General features: G+C 46.2%; 1 protein-coding gene across 1 annotated transcript in view; it reads right to left on the minus strand.

Annotated features, from left to right (window-relative positions):
• Nucleotides 1–22127, minus strand: part of LAP3 (leucine aminopeptidase 3) — a 518160-nt gene that overhangs the window by 281810 nt on the left and 214223 nt on the right. Inside the window, exon 5 of the mRNA XM_069631910.1 lies at nucleotides 1116–1275. Coding sequence (XP_069488011.1) covers nucleotides 1116–1275 — 160 coding nt within the window. The remainder of the gene's footprint in view (nucleotides 1–1115; nucleotides 1276–22127) is intronic.

A 22127-nucleotide genomic window follows, 5' to 3' on the forward strand; every position in this document is an offset into this window, starting at 1 on the left:
ATAAAAACCATCACTCAGATGGAAAGTCAGAGTCTGTGTCCTCCTCCTGACCCGCCACAGCATACAGTGGATGCCCCAGGCTCACCAGCCATCCATAGCCTCACTTGTACAACTAATCCAGCTGTCCCTGAAAACCCTTGGTGGCAGAATCACCCTATCCCTCCCATTCTGGATGTATAACAATACTGAGGCGAAAGACTGGTATGCAGAGCAACCAGAGTGGGTGTCTGCAAACCCCATACTGAAACAAAAAAACCAGGAAAACAAAGGTTGGACAGCAAGTCAAAAGTTAAAAAGCACTGCTTGCCCAGCACTTTGGCCTTCTGTGCACCCACTTGAGTGTAGTCTGGTATGTAAGAATCCTAAACCCTTACTTTGTTGTAGATCACATGACACACCAAACCTCAACAAGTGGTAGCGTAAGCCGCCTGGAAAATGAATCAAAGACGGACAGATTTCTCACTTCAACTAGTGGAGCCGTGGCACGGACCACCAACAGATTAATAGAACCTGCAAATATGTAGTCCACATGAGTAGCACCCAATCACCAAGCACTGCAAGACCACCCCCACAGGAGCTGTGAGGTGCAGTGAAGACAAAAAGAGGAGATAGCAAAAAGGAGGAGACAGCTAAACGGAGGTTGAAAAGAGGAGCAGACAGAGGAGGTTGAGTCAAGAGTAGAGGTGGGGGGTGGCAGGAGACAACGGGGAAAAGTGAAAAGAGAAGAGAAAGAGGGGGTGAAAATAAGTGGACAAGGAGGACAAGAGTAGGGGAGGATAAACAGAAAGAACAGAAAGGAGGAAATAGGGGACTAACTTGGAGGAGGTGAAGTGGCACAAGTAAAGAGACAGGGAGAGAAGGGGGACAGGGTGGAAGAAAGGGATGGAGATGTAGCAAGAGGAAGAGAGGAGAGAGAGAGAGAGGGAGAGGAGAGCCCCTTTGGTTTGTCTTAGTCTGAAAGATAAACATAATGTAAACTTTTACTTGGTTGTGTTAACCCACTGGGTCGCGACAATAAGCATAGCGAAAATGTACACAATCACCTTTCTTCAAAACGTGAGATTATAAACGTACAAATCATAATCTGTATAATGTCAATAATGGTCTTAAAGTACCTTCCATGAAGCTGTGCTTGAACAACAGTTTTCTTTTTTTTCTTCAGTTCATTGTATTCAAATAGTCCAAGAACTGCACCTTCAGCAGCAGACTGAGCATCCTCACATGGGTCCACTTCAACACACGGAATCTCTAGATCCTGAACCTGCCGGCAGCCAACTAGAAACACAAATATCAGTAAGGCTGGATGACTCGGTTACAATGAACAAGACATTTGGCCAGGATAAAGGAAGACCATGCCAAAGAAATGTCCTCACCTGGGCCATTGCAGCAGTGATATGGAACTTTGGTGGTACATCATTACTATTCAAGCAGGAGTTTGTGTTTTTGTACCTAAATATAGGTCTGCTCAAAGAATTTGCTGAAGGACATGCTGGTAGGCATATGCTGAAAATATCTAAGCTTGACAAAGACCCTCAGCAAAGGAGTAAGAATGCATGCTGGTAGGGGTTACTAGGAGCAAGCAGGGCGCCACATTACTTGAACTGACATTCTTTAGTTATGGAACACTGGGAAGGATAGCATTCCCATAGTTCAATTTCTGTGAGGTAGCCTTAGGCGGTCACCTTGGCCAATAGGACAAAGATCCTTCTTTGCACAGGGTTACACTAAAGTGCCGAAAACCTGTGTTGCGCATTCAGGAATATGTAAATCCTATCTGGGTAGGTTCTATCCAGAAAAATGCTGCAATTAATTTAGTGTGCAAAATACACCCCAAACGGGGAATCAGGTTTGTGGGAAACTGCACACATTGTGGTAACTATTTCATGATTGCAAACCCTTGAATTTCATGGCTAAAAAGAGCAGAGGCATGGGGTGAGAAATTATACACGAGTGCCAGCAAATAAACACGCAGCTTAGCTAGCACTGGCTCTAATGACTGGGCTTACTGTGCTGATGTACCTCACAGCCCTTAGACAGTGACAAATGAGGAAGGCAACTATTAAAAAAAAAGCATTGGCAATGCCAACGGTTTGGGCATTTCTGTAAATATGGGAAAGGCATTTGCTAGGCCGTTCCGTAGTGGTATTAACTGCCATTGGTGGTAGCAGGTACAAAATAGCGCGAGTACCTGGGCATCTAATAGCAGTGCCTGGCAAATGTCTAATACTTGCACATAAGACAAAACTGTTGGCTTTGCCAATGCTTGTTTTTAACAGTGAACGACACAGTGCTTTTAAATCGAGTGGCTGAAGACAGACCTGGTTAAGATTTTTTTTTTTACAACATTAGCAAGTTTACAGCTCCAGTTGAGTCATTAACTCTGGAAGACTGCTTTGAAAAAACACCGACATGCACTTGAGGCTTGATTAAATCGAGCTCAAAGAGGTCCCATGAGGAGGTGTTTTGGGAAGGGAGTTGCAGGAACAGGGTGGGCATGGCCAAAAAGATTAGCATGGCCATAGTGGCCAAATAACTAAAACACACAAACCGTGTCCCTCCTCGTATGCCATTTCTCCCTAAATGGACTCTAATGGCACAGTTTCGGTTGGTGGAAACACCACCGAAAACCAGGAAACCCTGGATTATAACTCGGACATGTGCCATGCATTGGCTCTAAAGGGACATGGTGGCAGGGGCATGCCAGTGTGTGTTTCTGCTGTGCTGCCCTGAGCGAAAGTACCCATTGCACACCTGTAGTAGCTGGGCATTCCCTCCTCAGGAGGGGCCGTGGAGTGTGTGGCATGCCAACGCCTCGCTGCAGGCACTCTGAAGGCGGCTCGTCAGGCATTCACTTCACAGCACTTGCACGATCCTGTGCCAGGTGTGAATACCTCATCCACTTGGGATAAAAGCAGGATGTACGGTGCGACCGCAGCTAATCCTCTGCGGTTCGACACTGGCACTATATAGGCTCCTTGGGTGGCAGCGCCCTTCTCAGCCTCCTTCGCCGCGGTCATGCCCCGGCCGGCAGTGGCTAGAGGTGCCTCGGCTTGCCTGGGTAGTCTCTGCTCCAGGTAGCTGCAGGGCTCGGGGAGTGGCCGGGCTGGCAACGGGAGAGAGAGAGTGAACTCGACACTGCACTGAGGCACGGAGCCGAAGCAGGGTATCGTTTTCACTGCACCTCCTCGTAAAGTTACACAGTCACACAATGGAAGGCAATGTGTAATGCAAACTCCAGTGTGCCAATCATGGCTTCTACAACAGATGCCAAGAGAACCTGTGTCACGAGTGAAACGTGCAGCCTGTGCTGGCATTTTAGCCGACTGCCCGGTGCTTTCTGTGACTTTAGTTTATTAGCAAGTAAACTGTTTCTATTGTGCATTGAAGGTGTTATGTTGCCATTCATATGCGGTATGCTACGAGTTATTGATTCATTTTATATTTGAATTTAGCACAATTAATGTAATAAGAAAGGTGGATATAGACATGTCTACTTAAGTAGACTGAAGTGTGGTACTCACTTGCCTCCCCCTCTACCTCTCCCCAGCCAGCAGCGTGGCCTGAGCTCCGGAGATCCTGGGAGCACTCCCATTGAAGGTAAGCCCATTTGGGCTATTGCGTGCATTGCAGGGTGTTACACCATTGTGCTTTTGCAGAGAAACAGCAGCCCGCAAAATTCCCTGTGCTGCAGTCTTCATGTTCTCTTTGCCGGCCTTGCCATCTTGGAAGGTTTGTGTGCAGCATCAGCTGTTTATTTACTTCTCATCATGGCCGCCCTCTTCTTTTGCACTGAAGTGCCTCCGAGGGTTGCCGTAGAGACGGAATCACAGTGCTCCCGATTGATTGGGCGCTCATGTAAACTGGCCTACCGGGAGCAGGCAGGCAAGAGTGCCGAACCATAGCACCAAGGCCACCACAAAGGCCTCTGTCTGGAGCTGGAGGGAGCACCTCTCTCTGCAGCTACTTGGCATCAACTCCAAAAGGATTCATACGACTTGGTCCCTGGCACGTTCTAACCATAAACAAAACAGACTTGAATTGCCCTGGTAAGCAATTATGGGTAGCATTGGTCAACCCACCTTCCTTGGACACCGACTGCTCTTTTTGCTGCTTGCTCCTTTTCCTACCTGCCTAAACTGTAACCTCTAATCTCTGCATCAACAGTACTATGCATCATGATGTGCCTCATACCGACTGCTTCTGTACTGCTCTCTTAATGCCCTGCTTCAAAAGAAAAAAAGAAAACAAATAATGTCTTTTTGCTATCTATTCTCTGGTGTGCTTCCAACTGTGCATCCATCTTTTGGGACTGCTTTGGAGTGCTTTCGGGCTAAAATCGAACTTTGGTTTGCTTACCAATTTGTTATTGATCTGTGAATCTGGGCATCTCCAGCGTGCTTACTGATTTCTGTCTGCTTGGCCGCCTGGTGCGATTCTATTGTTGCATAGTGCATCTGACCATCTCACCTGCTATCCTCTGACTCCACTCCTCCTCCCCCTTGTCTCTGCCCCATGGTGCTCTCAATCTCCCCTATCTTTTCTAACTGCTTCTCCATCTCCTATCCTCCCTCTCTCAAAGTCTGGGAGGAAGAAATTAAAGAGAGACACTCCTGAGTTCCAACCCTGGTCTGCCCATCACAGACTCCTTCCTCCAGACAGACTATCCCCAACATTCTCTTTGCTGTTCCTTCTTACCTATGGACCCACCATATGTTCTCTGTCCTCTTCCCTTTCTCCTCCTCACCGGTTACTGGTGGCATCTTCCAAATGCACCATTAACGTCTCTCATAATGGCACTATAGTGGGCCAGGGCTCGCACACCCAACCTCCTCCTTGAAAGGTGTCTGCCTTCTCTCCAACTTTCAACTCCCCCCCCCCTCTTCTTCCACCCTTCCTTCCCCCCCCCCCCCCCCCCCCGAGTGCGGGCAACCCACCACTGTGCCCCCCCCACTTAAATCTTTTAAAGGGAGCAACCAGCTCCACTTAGCTACCCTCAATTCTCGCTCTGCTATTAAACACTCCTCTGACATCTGTCACCTACTTGAAGACCTTGATGTCCTTGCGTTCATTGAAACGTGGTTAAAGGCAAGCTTGGTCACTGCTTTCGACACTTCTCTCTGAGAGCTACAAGATCCTATCCAAACCCAGGCCAGCCTGGTGGTGGAGTGGCCCTGACCACGAGGGGGTTCGCGCCTCCATCATCCCCACTCAAACCTACTCATCCTTTGAAAGCCTAGTATGCAGGCGGTCTGTCTCACCTACTTTATCTCTTACTCTCGCAACCATTTACAGAACCCCTGGACCGACCAGCCTCTTCCTCTGAAAATGGGCCGACCTGTCCTCCCTCTTCTTGCCTCTTACCCCAAACAGATCTACCTTGGGGACTTCAATATCAATCTCAACTCTCCTGATGTGGTCACTGCTCTCTTCCGCAACCTCTGCGACACTCTCCCACTATCCTTCCCTCTGGCCCAACCCACTCTGCTGGACACCTTGGATGCTCTCATCTCAACACTATCTTCAACCCTCTCACTACCTCTCTCTCCTGGTCTGACCACACTCTCCTCTCTTCCTACTTTGACCTCCCCCAACGCCTCCGCCCGCACTGCCAGTCTCCTTCACTGTCATTTGACCGATGAAGCGTGAGTCAGTCGCTGCATTTGCCTCTGCCTACAACCCTCCTCTGCCCCCTTCATCAGGCTCTCCTTCTGACTGTTCTAGCTAACCTCCATCTCTCTAACACCCTGGCCGTCCTTGCCCCTGTCATGAGGATCCGAATGAAGCCTGGCCGCTTTGAAACGCAAGTGCAAACTGCATTGTGGAACTGGCAGGCATCTAGCTCATCCTGTGACAAACTGGTCTGCCGCCAACTTCAAAGGCAATACCGTCTCTTCATCTGCTCCAAGAAGAGGGCTCATATCCAAGCCCGCATCTCTGGTGCCACCAATAACATGGCTGAACTCTTTATAATCTACAAGGAACTTGCCAATCCTACCGCAGTCTCCTCCTCTCCTTCCTCCTAGGCCCTCTTCTCTGCAAAACTCTGGACATCCTGTCTTCTCTGTCATCTTCTACCCCTCTCCCACCACCCCTTTCTATCGCCTCCCATGTTCCCCCCCAGACCCTCATACTCTCTTCCTTCTCTCTTATTGCATCAGATGAAATCTCTAGAGTTGTCCGCTCTATGAAAGTCTCCTCTAAACAGGTGCTACCCTGCTCCTCCAGAACCTTCAAGGACAACATTGCCTCTCGCTCCAGCCTTGGCTGACCCCTGCAACCACTCATTTACCAATGGCTCTTTCACTCAACCCTTAAGCACTCTCTTATACACCCTCTCCTAAAAAGCTGTCTGCTGACCCTTCTTGCCTGGCTAACTATCACCCTCTCTTTTTTGGACAAACTCATGGAGAAGCTGGTCCCTCAACTGGCCTACCATACCAAAATGGCTGGCTGCCTCATTGACCATCAGTATGGTTCCAAGGAAGCCAGAGTGATGGAAACTGTGCTCCTGAACACCCGTGAAGACATACTCTCTAACTTGGACTCCAACACTCCCTCTGTTCTGATCCTCCACGATCTTTCTTCTGCTTTTGACACAGTCAACCACTCCATCCTCAAACCGTCTCCATGATACCCTAGGCATCACGGGTTGGGCACTGGTGTGGCTGACCTTCCTTTCAAACAGACCTTCCCAAGTGCAAATGGGTCCTTTTCTCTTCTCCCCCTCACTCTCTACCTGTGGCGTTCCTCAGAGCTCTATCCTATCGCCATGGCTCTTCAACATCTGTATAACAATACTGGTCCTCTAGCCCACCTGATCTCCACTTTCTTCCCTCATTTCCAGTGTTACACAGATGACAAACAGCTCTCTTTCAAGCTGCCTTCCCCTACCACCAACTCCTCTTTGTCCTTCTCCTCCTCCTCCTCCTCCTCTTCCTCCTCTTCCTCCTCTTCCTCCCCTCATACCCGACTGCTATTCAGGCATGGTGCTCTGCCAATGATCATTGCCTTAATGGCAGCAAGATCCTTCTCATTGGGACGCCTACTCCTTGCTTCCAACCACTCTCTGGCCAGACTCCCTGGGTGTTCTCCGCTCACCCACTTGTGAGGCAAACAACCTTGTGATCATCATGGATGGGGCATTCTACCTTTCCTCACCTTCCCCCAGAAGCTCAACATCTCCAGAGCCCTGGGTCTCTCTAGGCTTGACTAGTGCAGTAGCCTCTTCCTCAACCTACCGCTTCCCTCAGTTTGCCCCCTTCAACTAATCCCGAATAGGATTGCACGACTTATCCTTGACCTCAAGCCCAGGACCCTATCTCTACAGCCCTAAAGTCTCTCGGTGACAGCAAGGATCAAGTTCAAGAACCTTTGCATCATCCACAAGGCTGTCTGGGGCCTGGGACCTCTTTACATACAACTTTCCCCTCCCTAAATACCTCCTTCGGTCTTCTAGCTCCAACTCTCTGCCTGTCAAACATTTATCCAAGCAGAGAGTGGGAGGTAGATCCTTTCCTCGGCTGGCTCCTCCCTCTGGAACAGCCTCCCTCCCCCCTCAGACTTGAGCCAGATCTTCTTAAGTTCGGAAAACATCTCAAGACTTTTCTTCACTCCTCTTTCCACCTTCTCTCTCCCCCTCTGTGCTAACTCTCAATCTGCCACTGCGACGGGGGCCTGGTCTCTTCAGAGTCTACCAGGGGCCAGACCACCTCCTATCAGTCCCCCCCAGCATTCTTTCCCAGCACTTGCCCTTGGGCTCCCTTTCCTGGACTAGTCCAACTGGTCCCTCCCTGTCCAGTGCACACATCCTCGCTTCCCTGACCCTCTTCCCTTGGTACTTGCTGCCTTGGCCCACCCAGCACTTGGCTGTCCGCACCCTTGGGGGTACCCCACTCCTGCACTTCTCCCTCTACCCCATTCCTCTTGCACTTACCACCTTGCACACTAGGATTGTCACAAGGCCAATATAACTGTTTCTGTTCTACGTTTGGATTCCTAAGTCCCCCTACACCTCCCATCTTGTCTTGTGGTGCCTAGAAACATGGGTATAGGCACCATACAAATGTCCAATAAAATAAATATATCCTTTTATTTGGAAGATGCATGGTATCTTTATCAGACAAAGATGGCTGCTAGTTGTACCTGATTTCCAGAGAACTTCCTTAGAGACAGTCATCCAAGATGGCTGCCTTCATAGAATAGAAAAAAAACCTCAGAGTTCCAAGATGAGCAGGAATGGGTAGGATTAGCCATAGGGATTACATTGGCTAGGGGCAGGGAATGGGAGGGATTACAGCTGTGTATCCCTCCTCAAATGTCATCTCCATTGTAAAAGCATTACTGACCCTCATTCAAAGCCCATATTTGAAGCTCTTATGTTAATGACAACAGTTTTGGCTTTAAAGGTAGCGATTTCAGCGCTGTCTAATAGCCTAAACTAAAAATTGAGGTTACATTTGCTCATTTATGTACACTATTGTCACATAGCAGTTACGTGGAAAAATCCAACTCATTTGGCAGACAAGTGACCTAAAGCAACGGGAGACCGTGGATTTACCCATGATCAAACCACTTGGTCAAGTACCAATGCCCAGATTGAGATTAACATCTTTGGTTCCAAACTTATTACTTCAGTGCACATCTAGTACGCCTCTCCTTTCGTCAATATAGAACATACTACAAGTGTCCCCTTTATTGCTAAGAATTTATACATTTGTCAGATAAGAAAGCAGGTTCAGATAGGGAAACCTATTTGTCCCAGAACACACAATTGTTGAGTAGTGGGAACAAAGAGATCCGAATGTGTGGCATTATTTCACCAAAATCATAATTGTCACAGAATACACATGGCAGGAACCCTTAATCACATCACTGAGAGGGAAGTTAAAATGGGTTAAACTGTTGTGGATTTGTCACCTTTGAGACTACCACAGTTTAATATACAGCGATATTAAATTATTCTTTCACTCAAACCCTCGAACTGCAAGGGTGAGGTCTGCCCAGCACACATTATAAAAGACGTTGCCAGAGACCTCTCCCCATTCATATCTAAACTTAATAGTTCATTCTCCACTGGAATTGTCCCAGCTAACCTCAAACAATCCTGGGTACTCCCACTCTTAAAGAAGCAAACGCTAGATCCTCTCATCGCCACTAATTACCGCCCTATCACGACGGTACCATTTCTCCTAAAAATCTTGGACAAAGCTGCCTACGTGCAGATACAAAAACCTGTCGAGCTCCATAAACTCCTAGGGGTTAGACAATCAAGCTCCCGTCCGCTACACGGGACGTAAACGGCACTGATAGACCTAAAAACCCAAAATCCATGAGCTGAGAGATAGAGGGAAGACTGCCCTTCTCCCATTACTAGACCTCTCAGCGGCATTCGACCTGGTGGACCACAAGGTCCTCTGCAGGCACCTGGACTCAGCAGCCCACTTCTCCGCTGAAGCTGTTAGATGGATAAAATCATTCCTGAGTGACAGAACAATAAGAGTGTTCTCCCCATCAGCAGAGGCTGACCCGTCCCCGATCACCTGTGGGGTGCCTCAGGGCTCCTGTGTGTCGCCTACTCTCTACAATATATTCACCAAGCCTCTGTTCGATGATTTGGACCTACTGGATATCACCTACACCAACTATGCAGATGATGCACAGATTCTCCTCCCGCTTTCTGGGGATCATGATAGGGACGTGGCAATGGTGAATAGAATCTATCTCATCATTCAGGCATGGGTGGCCACTCACGGCCTCTGCCTGAATGATGACAAGACAGTTGATAATTCTAGGTACCCCCTCCAACATCATCAAACTAGGTCCCACATACACTTCATTAATCATCGATGGTAATAACATCAAAGGCTCAAAGGATGTAAAAACCTTGGGATTCTATCTGGATGCCACTATGTCCTTCAATAGACAAGTGAAATCCTTGGCCTCAACAACAGCATGCACATGCAAATTGATCAGAGCGGGTAAACACTTCCTATCAAACGACAACTGCATTATTCTAGCCAGAGCGTTAATCTTATCAAGACTAGATTACTGCAATGCCCTCTACTGCGGCACCAACAAAACTAACATCCATAAACTCAGTATCTTGCAAACTAACACTCTTAGAGCCGCACTAGGCATTAACAAAAGAGCACATATGATCTCCATTAGACGCCAACATAAATGGCTCACCACACATGACAAGATACAGCTAAAAATTGCTTCCTTAACTCACAAAGCATTACATAATGCTGCCCCTATCTACCTAATTGACAAACCGTCGAGAAGATCCACCATCAGGTCCACCAGAACTATCAATGCTAACTGTCTCCTGGTGCCTAGATTCAAATCCACTAAGATTGGCGGTAATAGCTTCCCTGTGAAGGCCGCTAAACTCTGGAACTCCCTACCACACGAGTTAAGAGCTGACCAACCTTACCTACATTTTAGAAAGAGCTACATCGCCCTACTCAACCAAACTGCAGTATAGCTTAAAAATGGGACTACTACATTATTGCTCACTTTACCTGTCTTCCTTTGTAAATATGCTATTTTTTCTACCAAAGCTCTTATTGTAAACCACTGTATTTACTTTGCAACTGTAAATACTTATATGTCCTGTGTATTTACCATTATGTCACTATGATTCTCATTAAGTAACTTGTAAGCTCTGCCCATTCTTTTTGCTGCGCCCTGTTACCCCTGGGTCTGGTGTGCATTAAAAATTCAATAAACAAACAAACAGTGATTGACAATGGGGATCCACTGCCAAAATCTGATTGCTTACCTCTTAAAAGTCAGTATGCCTTTAATCAGATTGATGGGCCAGCAATGAAGATGGTCGCTTGTTCACAGAGCTTTGCCGCCCATATAAAGATCCTATCTGGAATCCAGCGCTCTTGGCCTTATACATCGGCTCTATGCCCAAATATACCATGAGTTGCACAGTGCTGTCATCTGTCCCTGGCACCTTTACCTGGGCACTTGTTGGCAGCTCGCCAGGCAGATTGGTGGCTGTGACACCTGGCGGCCTGGTTGCTGGTGACGAGAACTGCTCTTATCAGGGAGGCTGAGCGAGAGGACCTTCAATTTGCCCTTCAGTAACTGCGGTGGAAGCGGCTGCATCAAGATAAGACTGCAGATCAGTCTTATCTTGACGGATATTCTGTTGCCTAAGAATTGATATCTCATATTCTAGGAAGGCGTTACTGTGGGGCTTCCCAGACATTTTGCTCAACCAGGATGCGGATATACTGACCAAATGGGACCCTGAAAAAAAGCTAACGATGGGGAACATGTTCCCAGAATGCAGGTGTGTTACGCTGGCAGAGTTTACGGTTAAACTAGGTGACACCCCGACCCTGCAGCTCCAATATATCCGCATCAGTACAGTCTTTCGGAAAAAGTGGCCCAGGTTCCCATTACAGTCTGAGGCACATATATTGCTGGATATTATTACACAAGACACAATTGGACGCAAGCTAGTATCGACTTTGCACCAAAGAAGCAGGAGCTGGGGAATACATCTTGCACCCATATACAATGGGAATCGGATATTAGGCCAAGTACTTTCCAATACTACATGGGCACGGTACAGCCTCCTTCACCAAAGAGGTATTCCTGAGTGCCAGATATTGCAAAATTCAATTTAATTTAATTAACCGGTTGAACTACACACGTATAATGACGCCATGAAAATGGCCACCAGGTGGCGACATTTCCCTAAATGTTCACCCGCCACACAATGAAACACTTTCACAAAATATTCTAGGATTGGCGGTAATAATATATAATTATATCTCTCCTAGAATGTTTGGGGAAAGACTTTTAGGGGACGAAAAAACAAAAAAGAAATCGCCTAGCTGGTGACTTTTTATAGCGACATTATCACATGGAACCACTACACACCAGCCAAGGTCGTTACGTTCTCTGCTGGGGCCATAGATGAATGCCCCTAAATGGTCATGTCACAACACCGGCCAACCTCTTACACATGTTCTGATGTGCACGCTGATACATGTGTTTTGGTCTGAAATTGCAGACACTAGCAGGAATGTAACACCTACACGGACACTGGCGAAATAACTACTTCACTCCTTCTGTGGGTCTAGAGTCCTCCACGACTATATTGCAGCCCTGCCAACCAACCCAGCAACCCCTGTGCCTGTAGGGTTCTTGCTGGTGTCCTTGGTTCGGTCTTGATCTCTTCAGGCTTCTGTTTTGGTCCCCTCACTTCTTTTCTCGCTCTCTGGTGTGCTGCAGCGGCTCTGCAGCCTGTGGTTCATCACAAGTGTCTTCACTCAACCGCACAGTCCAGCTTCCTCACATGCCTGGACCTTTGCTTCACCAGCTTTTCCGGTCAGTGCATTCACGGCAGACCAGATAGGGACGCCTCTGCCTTCTTGCCAGCGTCCCGGTCACCAGCCTCATCTGTCTTCTGCACCAAAAGGTTTGCACACTTGCGGCTCCTCCTGGGATGGCTTGACAAACTCCCTAGTCCATCTTCTGTTTTGAGGACACTGTTAGTAGTGGCCCTTAATGGAGAACTAGAATGCTCACACCTATTATTGGTGTTTTTGATGCAAGTCTTACTTTGTAGTCCGGACTCTTCGTCTTTCGAAGAGCTAATTTCTCTGGCCCTACATGGGATGGTTGTGATATTACTGGGGTGTACCGCATGTATAGGTTGAGGAGGGGTTATTGGGGTGTCATACCGCGTTCTCCCTAGATGCCAATGTTGGCCCTATCCACAGACGGGAGTCTCTCCCCACGAGATGAGATCCTCACGCGGTGCACCACCCCAGGAGGACTTTCGGTTAGCGGCCTCACCTCCCTGGCCTCATGGGAAGAGACTCTCTCCCCCCCTACCCCTGGGGAGAAGTGATGACATCTAGGGATTTGTCACAGTGTACGGATGGAAGACGGTGCTTTGCCTGTGCCTATTGGGGCTGTGTGGAGATTTGCCCATAAAGGGGAAGCATATGTGTGTGGTAGGTTTGAGATGTGTAGGCCAGTTCTATAGTTAGAGGGCAGATACATATACATACTATCATTGCTTTTATTATTTTTGCCATTAGCCCAATGCAGAAACCGCAAGGCACAAGAGATCCTGAGCAGAGCTTACAGGCGAATTACCCTATGGAACTGCAGGAGCACCTTTGGGACCTGACAGAGCCAAGCGTGACTAACCAAAATGTAGTATAGCATGGACACTGTAGAAACTGCATTATACGCTTTAGGAAAATTACAGCAGGCCTCCGGCCTCAGAGCAAGAGATGAGCTGAGCTGATTCAGGCTGGACAGAGAGCAAGACGTGTGAGACAGGACCAGCAGCCAAGGTCAAGAGATACAGATACCATTCCAATCCCCAGACAACAAAGGGACCACTGCAGAAAAGACTAATACATCCTCTTAATTCAGAGCTCCATAGCTCAAATTCGTTGTCTCTGAACACATGACGTGGCCGAAGCAGACCATGAACAGCGATCAGAGGTAGGAAAGGAGAGCTGGTCCCAGGCCAACAAACACAGAAAGTGACAAGTATACAACAATATGCAACAAGTGTTGCACCGATCAGGAGAGCACTCTCATGAGCTAAGGTGGTATACACAAGTTACAATGCAGACACATAGGAGGTCATTACGACCTTGGAGGTAGTCATGCCCCTATTTGTGGCATGGCTACCCCCATTCTGAGTACCGGGTCCGATTTACTGGAATGGGGAAATACCTTTTCGCTCAATCTCCCAGGGTGCAACATCTCAGTGTCCTCCCCTATGGAAATGATGAACATGACTTGGAACTTTAGCAATGCTATTCCTCAAGTCTTAGCATCTATGATCACGTATCCATCTGATACATCCGACACCACCCCACACATGGAGAGCCTTGTGCTACAATATCAGCAGATAATAACTAAAGCTATCAATACTCTTGCTCCACTTAAGCCTAAACGTATCAAAAAAGAACACCTTGTTTGACAGTCAATTCATTTCCCTTAAGCAATTAAAAAGGGCCAAAGAACGCAAATGGCGCAAACATCCAGACTCTAAATCTCTCCTTGAATATAAAATGACTACAGCTGAGTACAAACAGTGCATTTTGTGATGCTTGGTGCCAAGCTGTATAAGACGAGTTTATAAAAAAAATCTATGCTCCCCACTTGAACATTTTAGCCGTTCAAGCTTTCCAAAATACTTATCCTTTGTCTTTATCACTGGATGACAGAGTGGCAGCCTTAGAATCTCTTCATGTTTCAGATTCATACCTCTTCTTCTATCACCAGGTATCCAAGGGTGAAGTTATATATACTTAAAAGGCATGAAACCTACTTCTTGTCTTGGGAAAATAGGCCCGTTAAGTATAATCAAGGGCTCAGAGGCATTGATTCCCTGGATTACCAGGATTATAAACCCTTCCTTCTCTGAGTCTCTAGTCCGTTCCTCTATCAAGGATGCCTGAATTACTCCTTTGTTAAAAAAATGACAAATTGGATCCAGCAATACCGGGAAACTATCGACCAATTACTTATTCTCCTTTTTGCTGAACATTTTAGACAAAATGGCATATAGCTAACTTCTGAGCTTCATTGAAACTAATAACCTGTTAGGAGATTGTCAATCAGGCTTTCATACAGGCCTTGGCACAGAGACAGCTCTCCTTGATTTAAAATCTAATATCACTTCCATTATTGGTCAAGGGCAAGTAGCACTTCTTCTGCTACTGGACCTTTCTGCAGCATTTGACTTAGTTTATCATCAGCTACTTGTAAAGAGATTGATTGAGCTGGGTAGTCGCTCTCAATCTTCAGCAGACTGGATCCATTCATTTTTAGGACTTCATAGTACCAAGGTGGCCTTTGGTGATTTTAAGGCCTCACTGTTCCAGCTGACCTGTTGTGTCTCTCAGTGCTCTTGCCTGTCCCCCATGCTTTTCAACCTTTATACCAGACCTCTATTTGACTTGCTGATAGCATGGGGGTACAGTATATAAACTGTTCTGATGACACCCATGTCTTTCTGGGACTGTCTGGAGATTACCATCTTGACTCCAAAACAATCAATAACATCTATTCTGCCATCCAATTGTTAATGGCTTCAAATTCTCTGGCCCTTAACGATGGTAAGATAGAGTTACTGATATTGGGTTCTTCCCCCAGACTCAAAAAACTGGACATCCCATTCAGGTTCTCTTATCATGTTTAGACCTTGGGAGCCCAATCTCTCTTTTGATAAGCACGCAGTTCATTTACAAATCTTACTGCACCTAGCTGAATAACTTTCTTTGGCAAATACATCCTTACCTTGCAGTTGAAACAGAGCCTCCATAGCAGCTGCTCTTAAAAATTCAAAGCATGACTACTGCAATATTCTTATGGATAGCTTGTCTACTGCTAATGTTAATAAACTACAGGTTGTTCAGAAAAGTGCAGTTAGAGCTGAGGCAGGGCTTAAGAAGCAACAACATGTATCCATTACCAGGCGTGAATTACACTGGTTGCCGGTTAGACATGTAATTCACCATAAAGTGGCTACTATAACATGCAAATGTCTGCATTGCTTAGCTTCAAACTACCTTTCTGAGTGCCTTAAGGAGGCTCCATTAGTAGGTCCCTTCGGTCCAGCAATTTTCACCATCAATTCACTCTCGGGTATAATCTTAAGAGATTTGATGGAACTAGTTTTGACTGCTGGGCCCCTAGATTTAGAATGAGTTCCTTTTGTCGATTAGAGCAATTTCCAGCCATACGACCAAATGCATTATTTGTAACAACAGTATGATTTCTTGTAGTATTCATAATGTGTCAACAATCGCTATCATGTGTACCATGTAACTAAGTTATTGCAAGTAACAGCGCCTCAATGCCCCTGGGCTGCTTGCGCGCTATATAAATATAAATATAAATAAATGTGGCTAGACTGTGGCAGTGCATATGTAAAGTTTCTGGTGAGAGTGGCGGTTTGTGGGGCAGGGGAACTGCCTGTGGAAGGAAGGTGTGTGTAGAAAAGGTTGAAACTATAGAGTGAGTGCATGGGCACATAGGTCTATTGGAAGGTGGGTGTGTGTATGAGGAGAGGATGAAGCGGTGTAGCGATGTCTGTGGGTCAAGGAGTGTTAAGTGTTGGACTGTCTGCTGGGATGTTTGGCATGGGGAATTGTGCTTGCAGCATTGTTGATGAATGGTGGGTCTATGCTGTGGAGGAGGGTGGGGCTATGTCTAGAGGGTGGCGGGTTAAAGATATGTTGGCTATATGAGCAACACAAAGTCTGCGCTGCATCATTTGTAATCATTACTGGTTCTAGATGAAATAATTGTGCCTAATCCAGCAGAAACGTTAAATCTGGGTGGGAGGGGGACTGTTATACGTATGCTCTAGCTGTAGTAATCTAGTTTTTTTTTTTTCTTTTTTAGTTTAAACATTTTACTATGGATAAATTAAAATTCTAGTATCAAAGTATTTTGCTACACTTTTGGGTCTTTGAACTTTGCATCCAACATATTTCTGTGAGGTGGGTACTATAATTATGGTCCAGTTACATACAAAGGTGTGTAGCCTTGCTTTTAAATCTGCTTTATTTTTTCCATCAGCATTGTTAAAATGTACCGACTTAATGCAATGTGATTGTTCTAAGATATGAATAGAAACAATGCCGTACATATGAATGTGACATTTGGCAAATATGGAAGTAGTTTATTGACACGTATGCCCCGAGACTGTAATGTCGCACTTATTTGTGATAACCTATGTACGAGAAGATGTAGAATTTGAGGCCATGATAAATGGGTTCAAGTCACAGGTTACGCACATAACCAAAATTGTATCATAATGGGCAAATCACCAGATCTTTCTACCTCGGTACACTTAGGTGGCAAACACACAACAGTGCAAGAATGCAGTGCTACATGAAAAACTAAAAAGTGGGCCTTTGCGTTCTTAGCGGTTTTAGTTATTGTTTACAAAAATGTATTAGCCATTGATTACAAATGTGCTTATTTGACCAACAGATATTGGAAACAATTAAAACTACAGTGATTCAAAACTGCAATTACAATCCAGAAATAATTTACCAGCATGGATTTCATAAAAATGGCGTACCATATAATCAACAAGCTAAAAACATACTATACATAAAATCCTAAACGAGTAAACTGGATCAATAACAAATACAATCAAGTAATTTTATTTCTACTTGCCCAAGAAAATTTGATACAGCCAAAGCAAGGGTTGCCTTTTAGTGGCGTTTAGAACCTGCTTCATCCCTAGTTCCTGCCCCAAAAGCATTGCACACAGGTTTGAAATGTTCGACTCCGCTTCTAATTTGGTGCACATGAAGAGCGTACGCTTCTCAATGTCATTTTTCGACATTATCACTGCAGGATTCCTACACCTGCCTCTGACCAATTCTACTTTTCAGTACAGCCTACAAAAGTAGTGGGAGGCAAGGAAATTAAATTATTATTGGCAGCCGGGGCAACGCGTCCGGTATCTGCAATGCTACAATTATTTTTTGCTGCAGATGATGTCCCAATGCTTATTAAGTAATCTATTTGTTGCAATTTGTTTAAGGTGCCTAGGGTTGTAAAACATTAGGCTCTTGACATAATTGCAATGTAATTTGCCCTAAAGTATATAATCTATCGTATCAGATTGTCTCTGAACTTTCTGCATTCTGCCACCCCTACAAATAAAGCCGATTGCTAGCCACTTTTACTTCATAAAAACAGGGGAATATTTCCCACAAAACACCACACAGGGAGTAAACGCACTACCAACCAGAAATATGTATTAAAAGACAGAGAAACCTTCCCCACAGATTCCACGCACGCAACCTCAATCCACAGATGGGTTTGAACCAGTGATCTAAGCAGAGCAGTACACAGGACAGCTACGTTATTATTACTGCCCAAGATGAGGAACGTTCAGGTAAAAAGAAATCTTAATTTGCAAGAATCACTAGGTGCAAGAGGATCCACATTTCACGCTGTACACAACAAGCAAGCAGCCAATTATCAATAGCCAATTATTAGTGGAGAGTGCAAATGTTGCGCTCCCATATAGATTATAAAATTATATTGGTTTTAGATTTAAAATACTATTCTACTCCCCTATATAAAACCCATTAGGCGTGAGATGTACAGTTTTACTCCCTAAAAAAAGGATTTTAATTCCAATTTTTTTTTTAACAAAAACACTATCTAGTGCTCTGAATGCAACATTTAACCAAAGAGACTTGTTCAGATGAGGGCAGCCTTGCTAAAAGATTAACTCTTTCAATATCAACAGAGAAAACAGACAAACTAATACAGGTGCCTGGTTTCCATAGGAGCTGGAAATGTAGCACTGTCCCTTTGCATGCTCACTCAAGACATGGTACTTTATTTAAGCTTTCGGTTGATTTCTCCCCCCCCCCCATTTTCTGCTGAAGTTGAGCGCCAAGAAACAGACCTGTGTTGACATGGCCATAGCATAACAAGCACAGTTTGAATCATAGGGCCGCATTAGGACTGCCTCTCAGAAAATATGATCAGCTTCTTTTGACAGGCTGCAACTAAGGAAGTCTGCAATAGCCCACTCGGAGCCTGTTAAATCGGAGGAGTCCAGCACCAGCGCCCTTTACTTTGTACACGGACATTATTATTATTATTATTATTATTTCATTCTTCTTACGCGCCACTTGCCTGTGAGACTAATTCAAATCAAAAGTACAAGCCTATGTGGTAATAATGCTTCAGTTGTTGATTAATTTGGGGTATATATATATCTTGGTGGTGTCTTTAGCGTAAAGCCAATTATTCAAAGATCTTTATTTCACAGCACTGCAGGAGACAAACAACATTTGCGGCTACACCGATTTACATCAATCATGTGAACCCCTCACCCACAGCCCCTTGGATCAACCCACTTCTTTGAGGAAGTGAGGAGAACCATCTCCGGTTCCGGAAGCACCTCAAAACCTTCCTCTTTGCCTCCGCTTTCTCTCCCCCTCTCCCCTGCTAATACTACTGAAACTGCACTGAATCTACAACTGGGCCACTCACTGTTCTCGGTCCTTGGCCCAGCCACTCTCCCCTGCACTGCCTCCATGGCAACCCCTGCACTACGGGACTGTGTCTGTATCCCTACAGCCCCCCTTCCCAGCACTTGTCTGCACTTACTTCGCACTTGCCACCAGCTGGCCCTTGTTATTTATCCTGATTGCTGTATGCTATTAACCCTGTACTGCACTTTCCCCTCTCTCTACCCTTTGCACTTGCGCGATCTGAATGACACCTGGCCTAGTAGGATCGTTGTCTGTCCCCCCCTTGTTCCTCCCCTGCCTCGTCGCACCTTGAAACACTTGTGTATAGGCGCGTTACAAATGCCATATCATATCATACACCCTTGTGGTCACACAGGTTTGAGTACAAGAAAGTGCAATATTGCCTTCAGCGGTAAACATTTCAAGTTACAAGCTACTAGTGAGCCATAAAAAGTCAATCGCCACCTCAATTCTACAGATGCACACAGCACACCATTTATTACTTGCCATATGTCAATTATCACTAGCCAATGGCTAGAGCAGAGTGTACATTTTACACCTCGATTATCAGGATTTCATAGGGTGGACAATTTATGCAATACTCTATGTTGTGGACGCAATACAGACTCTGGTATCTCAAAGATGAAATCTGAACTGGAGTTAGATAAACATGTTTCTGTGGGCAAGGGAAATACAATTAGGCTTTGCTACTTGCTCTTACAATGTTAGCAGAGGAGGAAACTTAGTGTGGCTTAATATAACTTGGCACTGAAAACAAAAAAATTAATTGAAAAAGACGAATGTTACTTCTGTTTTGCATCCAACAAATAGTGACATTGTTTTCATCTCTTTGGCTTTAGGTAATGCTGGAGTCTACTCGAACTGAACAACCAAAGAGGAACGACACGCCCCAGAGACGATGATCCTTGAATGGTGGAGAGAGAACCCTACACAGAGGCGAGCCTCTGGCGAGCAGGCGTCCTGGAGCAGTGGAGCAAACCTACACTGTGGAACCAGCGGTAGCGTGGAAGAAGACAGCAAGGAAGTACAGACACCTGAAGGTCAGCACTGAGAAAGGCATAGAAGCCAAAAAAGACAAGGACAGTTACCTGGTGGTGGGACCACGCTGCAGCCGTGGTGGGTCTGGGACCTTCGAACAGACACGGAGACCAGGATGAAACAGAGGAACGAATCCTCCAATTTGAAAATACGCGCGGCGACCGTAGAGTTAAACTGCATCAGAAAAAGCAGGCGCTTACGTGCCAGTGACGCGGAGGATAGGCGCGAGCGGCAATATCTCTGCTGGAATGCCAACCAACTGGAACAATCCCACGATAAAAAGGTACCAGGGTTGTCCAGGGCAGAGGGAGGTAAGCGGAATGAAAGATAGAGAAAGAAACTCACAATGAGGGGGACAGGAGCCCTGAAAACCCGAGCAAGAAATATTGGCATAAAGTCTCCCAGTGAGGTCCCACTTTGCTCAGAACAAGCACAAAGGCTTAGAAAACTAGAAAGCCAGAGGGGCCTGGAGAGCCCTAGAGGAATAATGGAAATGTGAAACCATAAAGCGAGGGAACTTGAGGGGGGAGGGGCAGGGGGATGTAGGGGGTTCAATGAAGTTGCTCATGATATAAAACCAAGGAAGATAAATTGGCTAAGGTGGTGGACAAGGAAATCATTCCTAGACCTAAAGACTTAGAAACATTTGATTTATTTAGAGACTTGCAACCTTTGATGAAGAGCTTAAAAGGAGAACTGAATTCATTAATTTGTGTAACAATTTTTGCACAAACCGGAGGGTGTACTCACTCCTAATCCCCATGATCTTCTGCGCAGGTGGCCAGGGAAAGGCCATCACTCCTGGATCCTGACCCTGGAAGTGAACAAGTGAGGGGGTGTGATGCTGGAATTGCCTTATGGAGGGGCAGGGCCTCCTAGTCCTATCACATTTCTGTGCGTTTGCTCTCTATGCTTTCTGCCAGTGAGGTCCGCCTGGCCCTCTGGCAATGCAGCTTTTATATTTTGGTGAACAACACCCAAGGGATACCCTTATGGCACCCATGGGTGGGGTACACCCTTGTACGCCTTGTGTGTTGCTCACAGAGCAGGGTTAGGGCTGGTGGCAGCTACATGCTGACTTGGCAGTGGCTCAGAGTGTCTTCCATTTTTGGGATACCCAGGCCCTGCCACAGGAATCAATGGTTTCCTACTCAAGGCAAGATGGCCACTGGTTTCTATTGCCTTTCAGGTTGTTTCCCAAAGTCCTGGGAAGCCCTATCTCTGTTCCCTTCCTGGATGGCTGTTGAGAGGAAAAACTATACATGTCTCTGCTCCCTGCCCCTCACCCGGCCCCCGACTGGCTGCTGGGTTGAAATACCATATATGGCTCTGGAGCTGCCTCCTGTTAGACTGACTCCTTCCCAGGTGTTGTGGGTACACCCTAGGGGTGGGACCGATGTAAATGGAGTTGGGAGTCAACTCACATTCTCCGTTGTGGGCGTCTGGTTTGTGTGTGACACAATGAATGAGACAGCCCTGCTTGAAATGGACATGAATGCAGTGTAGTGTGCAGAAAGGCTGGGCTCAATCCAAATTTTATTTATGGGTGGAGTGAATGGTCTGAATGCTTGTGACCCTGAGTAGCTGCCTGCCTGCATGAATGCTCTTCTGTGTGATTGGCTGACTGAGCCTGGTTCAGCCAGAGTGAATGAGGGACAGATGTGTATATCTGGGGGCCTCTCATCAGTTTGTTCAGAAGCTGAAGTTGATGCTTAGCAAGAAGAAGCTGTTCCTTGAAGCCCGGCTGGAGGAGAAGTCTGCTGCTGAAATATCTTCAATGTAATCCGAAAGCTGTCATGTCTCCCAAGGACTGATCCCGAGAGGACCTGCAAAGGAGACCTCTCCCAGAGCTATGAGGGACCATCGTGTATCCTGCTACTCTTCATCAGAAGTGCCCTGGAAACCAGGCCTGTGTGCCTACCGGAGAAGTGGTCTTCGCAAGCCCTGAAGAGGAGTTCCTGGACATCGAGTTGAAGAAGACTATTGGTGTGGATCAGGGTCCAGAGGTGCGTTTCGGGACAGCTGTAAGCCGTTGCTGTGTACCGCCCAGAA

The sequence above is a fragment of the Ambystoma mexicanum genome, chromosome 6q (genome assembly GCF_040938575.1).
Source record: "Ambystoma mexicanum isolate Mex_15411 chromosome 6q, UKY_AmexF1_1, whole genome shotgun sequence".
Classification (NCBI taxonomy): Eukaryota; Metazoa; Chordata; class Amphibia; order Caudata; family Ambystomatidae; genus Ambystoma; species Ambystoma mexicanum.